General features: G+C 40.6%; 2 protein-coding genes across 2 annotated transcripts; one reads left to right on the top strand and one right to left on the bottom strand.

Moving 5' to 3' along the window:
• The first annotated feature begins 421 nt into the window (after window positions 1–421).
• On the top strand, window positions 422–1,631 carry LOC122643887 (transcription factor MYB93). The gene is made up of 3 exons (XM_043837461.1): window positions 422–584; window positions 666–795; window positions 895–1,631. Exons 1-3 carry the CDS (start codon window positions 452–454, stop codon window positions 1,613–1,615), a joined length of 984 nt encoding a protein of 327 aa, XP_043693396.1. The 5' UTR covers window positions 422–451; the 3' UTR covers window positions 1,616–1,631.
• A 7,195-nt stretch (window positions 1,632–8,826) lies between these two features.
• On the bottom strand, window positions 8,827–13,008 carry LOC122644408 (probable folate-biopterin transporter 7). The gene is made up of 2 exons (XM_043837924.1): window positions 12,688–13,008; window positions 8,827–9,959 (listed from the first exon to the last, which is right to left on the bottom strand). The coding sequence occupies exons 1-2, from the start codon at window positions 12,935–12,937 to the stop codon at window positions 8,896–8,898; spliced, it is 1,314 nt and encodes a 437-aa protein (XP_043693859.1). The 5' UTR covers window positions 12,938–13,008; the 3' UTR covers window positions 8,827–8,895.
• Window positions 13,009–13,292: the final 284 nt, after the last annotated feature.

The following is a 13,292-nucleotide window of genomic DNA, read 5'->3' as shown; positions in this document are numbered from 1 at the left end:
GTAACTTTGGCTCCCATGCGATCACTGACGAAATTCTGTCCCCATATTGCGTGCATGCATGGGAAAGATTCCACTGACCATGTGTCACCTTCCGCGTGTTGTTAATTAATACTGAACTTGTCAAAAAAAAAAAACTTAGATAGAGTACTTAAGTTCCTCCTCTGATTTTCAAAAGAACTGAAAATTAATTAAGTATTAAGAAGGGAAAGAAAAAAAAAATGGGTTGCGGACTATTACATGTGGGAGTGGGAGTGAATGGTCATTTGAAGAAACAAAGGGCGACGGCAGTAGTGTTTGAAAATGGGAGGACACAGAACAATCGTTTTCGATTGAATTAAAATAAGAAGCAAAACTGTATATATATAGATAGATAGAGAGAGTAAGGTAATGATCCTTTGTTCTGGTAAGCATCAGAGGGAGGCAAACCCAAACCCAAACCCCAAAAGATATAATGGGTAGGTCACCTTGTTGCGACGAGAATGGCCTCAAGAAAGGCCCTTGGACACCAGAAGAAGATCAGATGCTTGTTGATTACATTCAAAGACATGGCCATGGAAGCTGGAGAGCTCTACCCAAACTTGCTGGTATTCATAATCTCTCTCTCTCTCTCTCTCTTTATATGAATTATTTGAAGATAAGTTCTCAAATTTCTTTGTTTTTTGCAGGTCTTAACAGATGTGGGAAGAGCTGTAGATTAAGATGGACAAATTACTTAAGGCCTGACATTAAGAGGGGAAAATTTTCCCAAGAAGAAGAGCAGACAATTCTGAATCTCCATTCCATACTTGGGAACAAGTAATCTTAATTTCTGATAATATTTGCTTAAAAGTTCCATTATTGTATATACGTGTAAATAATTAAACTAATTATTTTATGTTATTTTGTTTCTTAAAGGTGGTCAGCCATAGCAACTCATCTCCCTGGCCGGACTGATAATGAAATCAAGAATTTCTGGAATACCCACTTGAAGAAGAAGCTGATTCAGATGGGTTTTGATCCAATGACCCATCGGCCTCGAACCGATCTTTTCTCGAGTTTACCCCAATTGATAGCTTTGGCTAATCTTCGAGAGCTTATTGAACATCATCCATGGGAAGAACAAGCTGTGAGATTACAAGCAGAAGCAGCTCAATTGGCTAAGCTTCAATATTTACAATACTTCCTTCAAACAACCTCTCCTTCCATTTCCAACAATAACTCACCAAACATCCTAAACAGTACTGTTACAGACATGGAATCTCTCAATCTACTGAACTCAATTTCTTCAATCCATGATCCATCTTCTCTTGGAATTGCTAACACTACTCAAACAGTCCAAGATTACCTAAAACTGCCTTGTAATTTTCAAACATCTTTGAATAGTGAGATGGGTCAAAGTTGTAGCTTTACAATGGCTAGTCAAGGAGAAGATACACCTCAATCTCCATGGCTTCCTTCATCATCTCCATCTCCGCCGCCTCCTCTTCCTCCTGTGGCTCCGCCTGTAACGGTAATTACTGAGACATCAATCAGTAATCCAGGGGATGCATGTAGTACTTCAAGCTATGGAGGAGCTTCTGCTTCATTTTGGCCTGAATTACTTCTTGAAGAGCCTTTTTTCCATGAGATTGCTTAGTTTTTAGAGATGTGTGAGAATCATATATGCTTGTTATATGTATGTTTACACAATGCATCATATATATATATATACACATCCACACACCTTACACATGTATATACCAATACTTATACATTCTAGAATTGGTTTTGAAATTTTGCTCTATTTATATATATATATGCTGTGTTGGCTTTCTCTAATTTTACATCTCCTTCTCTGAGAGAGAGTGAGAGAGAGAGAGAGAGATTCAACCACTCTCATGGTGTGGTGGGAATGGATATGAAGGGAAGAAGAAAGGGGAAAATGAAAGATAGGAACAGATCATCTTGATTGCTGAGAAGAGATTAATAAAGGGCTTAAATCCATCCTTCTGTTCCGCACTTCGCTTACTTTAGCTATAGAATGGTAGTTTTTATTATAATTGGACCTTTTTTTTCGTGGTTAGGGTAAGATTGAAATCCTAGTATGGTCTCAGCTTTTCAACCTGTACCACTAAAGAACTGAATACTTTAAAGGTTCCATTCTTATAATAATAATGCTTTACTTTTGAACAAAGTGGAAAGTAGAAACTCAATGATTTAGATCCTCAAAGTCGCATGAGAGAGAGAGAAAAAAAGTTGCCCCTATTATTATATCAAATATATTTTCTCAACGATGCAGGACGTGGCTCTCTTCCAGTCCTAGCGGGAGCTGGTGGATCCAGCCCAGCAAAACAAGGGGTGTTTGGATCATTTTTCATGTGGATCCCAGGTTGGTCGGATCCACCAGCTCCCACCACGGCTGGAGGAGAGCCGAATTGCGATGCAACACCACTTTCTACTTGGGGCAGGAGCTGGAGGATTCAGTCCCACAAAATCAGGGATGTTTGGGTCATTTTGCAGGCGGCCCCCTATGAAATGAGCAACCCCCCTCTAATTTTGCTGGATTAGATCTTCCAACTCTCATCACGGTTGGAAGAGAGCCAGGTCCGAAAAAACATTTTTTTTCTTTCCTTTCTTCTTTAGCTGAATCCAGCATTGTTTCGAACTGACTTAAGAGGACCCACTAGACTACGAAATGACTTTGGAGTTAGGACAGGAGAAACAAAGGAAGATCACCACTGTCTTATACGATGACATGAGTTCATTAATTAGGCCATGCAAACAACAAAATTAAACTTGAAAATTTTCCACATTGGTGGATGATTGAATCCGAATATGATAATTTCTGCTTTGACCATCTGTTCTCATTCCCCAGAGAAAAGACGATCCCGCATGCAACCAAGGGAGGGAGTTAGTATTTGAATCTTTTACATTGTTGTTCCTTGGGAATGCGGCCTGGGTTGAGGAATTGGCCACCTCAGAGAGCCCAAAAGTCAATTCATAAGCGTGCAAAACTGACTCTGGTAACCATTCTTGAGTCTATAAATTAAAAACATCTTTGGCGTATGAGTTTGGTTCCAACCTCCCCAAAATCCCTCTCCCTCTCCATTTAGGTCTGTATTGAGTGGGGCCATGGGGATTTGGGGTTGGGTTGTTGGCTCCTTCCTCCCTGCGGGCCTTGGTTTAACCTAACCCAGCCTTGAGTCTATAATTAAAAACTTTTTTGAATTTGGAGAATAATAGTAAGGGGGAAAGAACGTTAACTGGGTGGGTGCATTCCTCGAGACGTTTTGAAAAATAACAGACCTATAATAGTTTTGGGATCAAATTTCACAAATGTTTGATGAAAAGCTCACCACTTGCCACGTGGTGAATGAGAGTTTTTAGTTCAATGGAGGTTGAGAGATAATTTTGTGTAGTTCGGTGTTTAGGCACAGGAACCATACGATGACCTGGTAGCATTCTTTTTCCCTTACAAATATTATTTTAAAATTTAAATTTAATTCCTTCATGTGACAACTTTGTATTTTTCTATAAACTTATTGAACTTTAAATCACTTTCAATATATTTAGATAAATTTTATCAATGAAATGGGTAAGACCTCAGCGATGACGAGATAGCGAGTGGTGAAACCTTGAACTTCACCAATGCTGGTGAAATGTAGGACCAAGGGCTCTCTACACACCCCTAGAGATACTTTCCCATAATAATAATATCATGGAGTATTTAAGCTCAATTTAGATTGTAAGGCAAATAATTCCGAATCCAGATCCTCTACTGTCGAGCTACCTGGTAGGATCATGATGCCCAGACACGGTGCTGCGCGCAAAGACCGCCTTACCCCCATTCGGACAAGGTGTTTGGGCAGGGATAAGACGAACATTGCGCGCAACACCATGTCTGGGAAGCATGGTCCTACCGAGCTGCGGGCAGCTCGGCAGTAGAGAATCCAAATTGAATAATTTCACAGCTTAATGAAAATCAAGTACAAAAGTCAATGATACAGTTCCGTATTTGCTCAAATATTTCCACTTGATCTAATTAATGCATATAAAGACAAATCCTTTTTATTTAACTCTCATAAACCATACCAAGCCTCTCAACATAAGCAATTCTGAGAATTATAGATAGCCTATCCAAAGTCCAAACCTAACCAAGTTTCATAATCGGATCAGTTGGGTGTGTAGCATGGTTTGAGGAATCAATATCGCGTATTGGCAGATTGGTGGAGACCTATATCGATTCCTGATCGATCTATTATCGATGAATCGGTATAGACAGGGGTAAAAATGTAAAAAAACTTCAATTAAAAAAAATAGGTGTAAACTTGTTTGATACGGATCGATCCGGATTGGTATCATATCAGTATCTGCAGAGATTGATTACTAAAACCTTGGTGTGTAGGGCAAAAATCCGGACGGAAATCATCTTACCGATTGTTAAAACCTTGGTGTGTAAGGCGGATATCTAGACGGGGATCGTCTTACCGGTAGGGTCGATCATTCAAAAATTTTATCCATAGTCTTCCTTTCACTCACTGATGTGGGACTCTATCTTAGTCGCCCCTGAGGCTAGTATTTTTATCCCACAAACCTTGCCAATGAAGAAAGAGCTTAGGGAATATGTTTCATGATATTGTTTGCTTTGAGCTATCCGTCAAAGCTAGTTTAATATCACTCTTATGGTTTTAAAAAGTCACATGAGGGAGTGAGGACTTCAATCCTTTATATGGACCATAATCTTCCCTTTACTCACTGATGTAATTGTTTTTTAGGCTAGTTTTTATCCATAATAGACCAGATTATTCAAATGTTCATAAGCACAAATCCTTCACGTGATCTTAACCCTTCTGCAATCAATTCTTTCCATTACTGTAGTTTTTCATTAATGTTAAGGGATGAAGACTAGTTACCCTCGGGCTAGGCTGGAGTTGAACCCAGCCCAGCCTGCCTTGTCATCATGGGTTTCACTTTGCTCTTGGCGTCGTCTATAGTCAAAGGGTCGAAGCAAGGCATGGCAGATATATTGGCAGTTAGGACTTAAGAGTGTTGACGCACCAATCATGCCTAAAGCCTACATATGCTCGGCCTTTTTGGTTCAGATATAACGTCAAACAGGTGACGTACGTACGACGAATCAAAATGAATTAGGCCCAATCAGGTAAGAAAACAAGAAGGCCCCTTATTTCTTTCTAAGCTTCCATGATTAAATTTCACTATCTTTTACCAAAAAAAATTTCACTATCTGAAATTAAAAAAATAATATTAATGTTGAAAACCTTAACACCAACACTGTCATTCTAGATAAACAGAAATAGAATGATTCTTGTCCTCTCTAAATAGAATAAATTAACACAATTAGTCAGTAAATTTTACTTAACCATATATGAAGGAAGTTAAAGAACCTGGTCCTCTCATTTCCTGCTTGATTAGGTGGACTTAAGTGTTTCTTTTCTAACAAGGAATTGACTGTAACACTCTTCCTCTCTTCTAATTATCAAACCCATTAACCTCAATAAACTAAGTCTTCATTCTAAACTAACTTTGGGATGCGTGTCAACGACCCGGGCTCAAAATTTGTTAAATTTTTGTTTCATTTTTTTGATAAATCTTTCAATTAATTGGTTAATTAATTAGGTGTTTGAGTGTAAGAAAATTATGGAATTATAACTTGATTAAAAAGTCAAATTGGTCATGCTTGTCAAATAAATGTTGAAAACATGATATGGGCAGGTAATAGGTATCCTCTCTTCTCCTCTAACCCAAATGGAGAATAGAGGGGAAGTATATAAAGAAAATTTCACTACCTAATCCTGCCCCATTTGATGGATACTACACAAGGTTTCCTATGTCATGGCATTTTTGTTAATTATATAATAATAATAATAATAACTTATACTTGTATGAGATCATGTAGTGACTGATAGAGTTTCTCAATACGGTGATCATAACAAAATATAAATATGGGAGAGTGTTCTCTGTGTCGCAGCGGGCAGCCTGTGCAAGGGGCAGGGTGATTATTGCACCCACCCCCATGTGCCTAGGCGCAAGCTGCGCTGCGGCACAGAGAACAGCGCCCCTATAAAAATTTATGTAGTTGGTGGGAACATGGTGTAAGCGATGGCCTACAAGTGACAACATCATGACAGGGATGTTCTGCCGAATTGACTACTCTAAATTCTGATTAGTTAGAACATCAAAACATAGAGTGATACTTGTTGCATGGATCATTGATGCTCCCCAATTAGATTGGATGTCTATATTTTAATTCATAATATGCATAATTATAAGAAGGGAGAGGGTTTCCCACCATGCCACTATACATAATAGACACTAGATTTTGTCACCTTGCGAAGTGTGGCAACAGTGATGGAATAGGTCTCATGAAATCTCATCAGAAAAAAATCTCATCAAAAATGTCAATGTCAGATAATTAAAATTTTCATTTAGAAAATGACCAAAATGCCCCTAGGGTGGGGGCTCGATCAATGATTCTCCCACCCAAGACACTTCAATCCTGCAAACGTAGGCTTTCAAGCAACAAACGGAGGTGGAGTGATCGTAGACCACCCTCCGTCTCCGTTTGCTGGTGCAGAATTTATCAAACCAGGCACGAGGAGCCTGTTTGAGACCATAGAGAGCCTTCTGAAGCTGGCAGGGTACAACTTTCAAATCTCTTTAAAATTGACCAAAATTAGTAGGGCAGATTTGTTTTACCATATTTATCCTAAATATAAAATTTGGTGCGAAGGCGATGCCGTTTGGCCATTATTTCATGTAAATCACTATTTTGCGGTCACAAAACCGTGCATTTGCATTAAAAAAAAAGCGTGCATTGAAATCTTGTGAGTGCCATTTGACGAATTTTTATCACCTGCGGTTCCCCTACCTGGTATAGTTCCCTAGTGCCTCTAAAAAAAGGGGATGAGAGGAACCGCACAACTGTACTAGTCAGTGAACCTCAGGGGACCCTCAAATCTTCTTCGAATAATCTAAAACTTAGCACACTATTGCCCTATACTGAATCTTGAACTTCAAGCCATCTTTTTAAACCCGATTCTTGTATGATTGGATAGTTCGTCTTGATAGCTTCAAACAAAGTTTCACAAAATCTGTGATGAAAGAGAAGCACAATGGATTTCTATTATAAACACCTATTTGAGTCTTGTAATATGGTACAAAGCAGATCACAAAATGTGCACAGAGATCGAGTCTAAACGAAGACCATCTAGTGGCCTTTTAGCCCAGCCCAAATAATTTTAGTGGATCCAAGTTTGGCCAATATGGGCCTCTGCTTAGATGCAGTTCAGGCCCATTACTACGACCATTGATCCCCTGGCTACATGGAAACAACGGTCCCATAATATATCATTGTCGGATGAATGTCCACGTAAGGGGGTCCCATCAACATCCACATAAAGCCACGTGTACTTTGATGTCACATAACATCACAATATAGACCCCACATTGAAGAAGTTCTCAAACATTCCATCTTTGTACCTATATGATGGAATTAAAAGGTGCACTGTAATGTATTGGATACAGTGGTGGTGACAATTTTTCAACCTGGAAATTTTCTTGTTTGGGTTACAAGAGGTATCCGGCTGATTAAATTCCCCAGGGCTCGTGTATGACTCCACAACACACATGAATTGGAAGATACTAGGGCCCCATGTTCACCAGGGAGTTTCCTCTCAGGTGGGTGGCCCCAAGGGGGAGGCAGAGTCGAACTCAAGACCTTCAACTTACTTAGATCTCGTCCCTTGCCAACTATGTTGCTCCTTGGGATTAACCTGGAATATTCTCTAGAGCCTTAGTCATGCCTTTTAGTAATTCTTTCAGTTGCAGTGGAATGGAGGTTTTGCGTTATATATGGTCCACAATATAATTTTTTTTTTTTTTTTGGGTAGTGCAAGACCAGACTACATTCAGAACTAAGGATGTTGATTGGCTGCTTCGGCCGCTCCAAAATCCAAATGTATTCCAGTCGATTTCGATTTCGATTCCGATTCCGATTCCGATTCTGATTCGATCTGATACGAATCGGAATCGGAATCGGAATCGGCAGTAACCGATTGTTTCCCCGATTCTGCTTTTTAAAACGCTGCTCCCATCCGATCCTGTTTCTGCGTTTTAAAACCCTGTACCTATTCTACTCCTTCAGATCTTCTTCCGTCTTCACCTTCTGGTCACTTAACTCTGCTCCTAGGAACTGTTTGCGCATTTGGCACTCTTGCTCACCTCATCCTTGCTTCCCGTAGATTCGTGAGTGCTCACTCTTCCATTTTCTTTCTCTTCTGATCCTTTACCACATTCGAACCCTAACCTAGGGTTTCTGTGTTCCTTGCTTCGAGTTTCCGCCATGACTTCCTGCAATAAGGGGAATCGTGTCGCATCCATTGGAGATAAGAACACTCCGAGGTACCACCCAATATGGGAGCCCCCAGAGCCAGCAGAGCAACCCATGGCATCCCGGTAATCTCCTACGCAACACAACCACACGTAATTGCAATCAAGCATGGAACGGAGAGGTAAGACACTATTCCTTCGCTCTTTGCTCTCGTTTTTGCTTACCCATAGAATGTTAACCGTTATGCACCTTATTTGCTCGATATTATGCTTGAATGTGTATGTGTTTGGCTACATGTTTTTTGTGCATTTTGTGTTAGATATGCCATGTGTATATTCTCTCAATTCTGTAAGGCTAAATTCCAGGTTAGGGTTCGAATGGGGCAACAAGGTAGCTCACATGCCTCATTCAGTACACGGTCCTCTTGCAGGAAATCTGTATGCTTTATTTATTTACTTTATTTTAGAATACAAAAAATAAAAATAAAAATAAAAAAAGGAAAAAGAAATTCCCTTTCGAAGCCAAAAAAATATCCACTTTAATCTATGCATACCTTGTAGCTCAATTACACACCCTATTAGTACTGCTTAATTATCCTTTTTGTGTTTCTTCTTTTGGGGCTTAACATCACTTGGGATCCATGAAGACCAAAAGAGTGGCATCAATGTGCATGCAGCTTGTATAAGAATACAATATGGTAGCCCTTCGAAGTTATCCCCAGATACACCAACATATGATGCAAGTACAACACCAAGGTAACCACTCACAATGGTGGATAAGGCAATAGCAGACATGAGAAAAGCCATTAGAGACCCCTCACAACCTGGTGGGCAGAGTTGTGCCATGAGAACACTAAATGGCAGCACTTTAAATTGGAACAAAACTTCTAACAAACCTGAGAAGACCACAACATATACTGAATCTGGAACACCCAAGTTCCGATAAATTTCCTTCACAAACAAGACATCTGACAACATAAACACAGCCATTGTTGCTTGGACAGCTGAAATCAATTTCCTTGGTGGGATGAGCTTCAAGCGCTTGTTATATATAATGCTCCAGAGAAGCATTGCTGCCTGTCCAAATACCTTGGACAGTCCCAACACCGATGAATCAAGTCCCAAATGCTCTGTTTGGTAGAAGAACATTGTGCCTGTCAATACTGGGATTATAGCATAAGATGATGCAAACCATACCAATGAGTAAGCAATCTTAGGATTCCGTAATGCGAGTGAGAGCTCTTTGAACTGTTTGCGGATACCAGAATTTGAAGAATTCGTAGGGAGGTTGAGTGAGTTCTCATGGACTGATACAGTTGTGAAGAATTGGATGATTAGTAGTAGACCAAATGCAAGGAACATTGCTTGAGCAGAGAAGCGTTCAACAGCAATTCCCCCTAGGAGGTTACCAAGGACACCACCTATAGAAGCAGCCATCCAAACGAAAGACTGAAGCTCACCCATTGAAGATGATTGTGAATTCTTGGAAGAGGATCCTTGTTTTCCTGTCTCAGCAACTAGAGCATCATTTGCAACCTCAACAATTGAAGCACCAAAGTTGCCAAGGAGGAGAAAGATACTAATGGTGATGATCGAAACATTTGGTAAGGGAAGAAGGGCTATTGCTAACCATGACACTGCCTGCAAAAAAACTGCATCGGATGGCTGGTGTTAAAATTGGGGATTCAGATCCTCAATTTACAAATAAGGTCATTAGATTCCTTTTTTGGGTGTTAAAATTGGGAATTCAGATCCTCTCCAGCAGGCATCAGATGGCTGATGTTGTCGAATGGGCTGTAACGCATCCCAAGAACAACACCAGCCGTCTGATGCACGTTGGAGAGGGTTCGGTTCCTAAAATTGAAGGTTGGATCAGCCTTCTGTACTTACATGAATGGTTTCATGATAACTCATGTCTTTTTTTTTTCTTTCACAAATATCGATTTTAATATTTTGATGACAGTCCAAAGGAACATTTATGAAAACAAAAGTACACATGTCATCACGAAATCACGAAACCATATATCAATACATGACCTAAAATTTACCTAAATTTATTTGTGATGAAAGAGAAGCACAATGGATTTCTATCATAAGTACCTATTTGGGTCTTGTAATACGTTACATAGCAGATCAAATCAATGTGCACAGAGATCGAGTCTAAACGAAGCCATCTTGTGAACTTTTAGCCCAGCCCAAATAATTTTAGTGGATCCAAGTTTGGCCAATGTGAACCTCTGCGTAGATGCAGTTAAGGCTCATTACTACGACCATTGATCGCCTGGCCACATGGAAACAACGGTCCCACAATATTAAATCATTGTCGGATGAATGTCCACGTAAGGGGGTCGCATCAACATCCATATAAATCCACGTGTGGCATAGCATCACAAAATGGACCTCACATTGAAGAAATTCTCTAAATAAATGTAACACCAAACTTACTTCCACGAGTAATCCCAGCGACTTAATAAAAGACGAAGAATAAAAAATAAAGGGGAAATGTTTTGTACACGTTCGTGTAAACCATCTACTGGAGAGAATCTCTCACAAAGTTGGAAAAGACATAAATACCCACGCAGTAATTAATGCCTTGAAACTCCCACACTCTTATTGCCCAAGAGCACCATCCCCCATTGCACGTCCAGTGCGCTTAAAATCTGGACATGTGGACAATTTTTAATCCAACAGTCATTTTTTTTATTCGAGAGATTTACCCCCAAGCCCTGACCCGATCGGGTATCCATCTCCTCTCAAGCTTCCCCTTTCTGGCTTCCCACGACTCTCTCAGTATTCCAGGCGACAACTGGCGCACCGTCACCTGTCCTCTCCTCTCTCACTAGACCTTCCCAAATCGATTCATAGCAACTCCTCTCTCTTTGTCAAACTATTTCTCTCATCCCTACTGTTCTTCCAATTTCTCTTGAAGGCAAGACTCACCAACGATAGGGCAAAGATGAGAGAACGAGAGAAAAAGGAACAATCGAAGCGAGACCGAGAGATTCTCTCTCTGTTTGATTTTTTTATTTGCTCACTCGCTCGCGCATTGTATCGAGCTTTTCTCCTTTAATTTAATGGAGATTTTAGCTTGATTCAGGAGTGGAAGAACTTGGGTAGATGTGATTTGTGTTTCAAAGGTAGATGTGACGTTTCTTTGATTTATATTTGTATTTTTATGTTTTCTTTCTTTCAATCACTCCCAGTCTTCCACCTTTAAGGTTGATTCAAAAGCCTGTCACGGACATGAAGATTCATCATCTTCATCGCCAAAGTGGACTGCCTCTGGTTTCCTGATTCTTATTTCTATACTCAGATTTTGAAGATCTTAGCTGATACCCTAACTTTTTCTTCAGAGTACTAGTAGAGCTCATCACTGCAAGTTAAACTCTCTCATTTGGAACTATTAATTTGAATCGTTAATCACGGATTCACGATTTGAGTTTTTTATAAATCTCAGGTTTTGAGCCCAATCAATCAAGGATTTAATATGTGAATATATTTTTTCTTGCATTTTCCCTCCAAAATGGGGAAAGCTGGGAGAGATTGGACACAGATCTACGCGATCTATGGATTGGATGAATGGCAGACCGTAATTTTCCTGCTAATCCTTGCTCTCCTATTTTCGTTCCTCGCCGTTCTTTTCCTCCTTTACTTCAATCCCGTCTGTTCAGTAGTCTAATCTCTCTTCCCTGCCCTTCCTGACGAGTAGTCGGCCTCGATTGCCAAAAACCTATGGTGGCGACGCTGCGGACGGCGGGGATGGAAGGCGTTGAAAGAGGATACCGTGCCGGTCGTCGCCTGGAATAATGAGCTAGTAGTGTTCGGAGTGAAAGAGGGAAAAGCCAGAGAAGGGAATCAGAGGAGGCTTGAGAGAGGATGGATACCCGATCGGGTTAGGGCTTGGGGGTAAATCTCTCAAATAAAAAAAAGTGACCGTTGTATTAAAAGTTGTCCACATGTCAAGATTTTAAGGCGCACTAGACGTGCAATGGGGGATGGTGCACTGGGGCGATAAAAATCCCTCACATATACAGTTTACACGACCATGTATGAAGCCTTTTTCAAATAAAAAAAAGAGAAAAGAAATGCTAATGCAGGAAAAGCTTAACTAACGCGTCCCTGTAGCTTCCGAGCCAAGTACTTAAAATATTCACCCGCCACCGGGCCAGGGAAATTTCCGTCAATAAATTAACAAAACACCTACTTACCTTACCCCTCCCCAAAGAAACAATACATGAACAAGCGGAAGGGCATTTGGTCATTTCCCATCAGCCAAGCGCATATTCAAGAATATACCCTGACCGGAGAGTAGTGACTAGTAATTAGTGAAGAATAAAATGACCGGAAAGCTGAAATACGGTTTTGGTGTAGTAAGCTTACCTCCTGTGGCGATGTATGGAATCCTATGCTGGCCTCTGAAGTAAATCACATCAGAAACAATTCCGTAAAACGGTTTTCCGACCATCGGAAGATTTGCCGAGCTTTGCAGAAGCTGAAGCGTGGGAGAATCGACGTTGAGACCATCTTTGAGGAAGAAATTTACACCCATCCATGGAAATCCTCGGAAACCTTGGATGAAGGACCCGAACCCTAGCAGTGGCCGGAGCGGATTTCCGGCGGAAGACACCATTTTACCGGTGACCTTGAAAACCAGTCCAGGATCTGCGAACGGTAAAGTCGTAAACCTCTTCTTCTCTTGGTTCTGTTCGGTGTTTTGTTCGTATTAAATTGAAGTCTATTTTTCTGGGATCCGTTGCTTTTAAAGAAGATGTGGTGGTCGGTGGACTCGAGTCCGGACGGGGAGAGGAAAGGAATTACACTCCAGTTATCCTACTTGACCGCCACGCGTCCCACCCTGGACGGAGAACTTCCTCGGTTTACTACTTTCTAATCCTATCTCCCTCTATTAATTCAATCCTTCTGTCACCGGACCCAAAGTTATAAAATCGGGATTAGATTGGGTCGGAATCAGCCAGAGTCGATCC

Source organism: Telopea speciosissima, chromosome 1 (genome assembly GCF_018873765.1).
Source record: "Telopea speciosissima isolate NSW1024214 ecotype Mountain lineage chromosome 1, Tspe_v1, whole genome shotgun sequence".
Lineage (NCBI taxonomy): Eukaryota > Viridiplantae > Streptophyta > Magnoliopsida > Proteales > Proteaceae > Telopea > Telopea speciosissima.
This window is presented reverse-complemented; position numbering and strand designations above follow the sequence as displayed.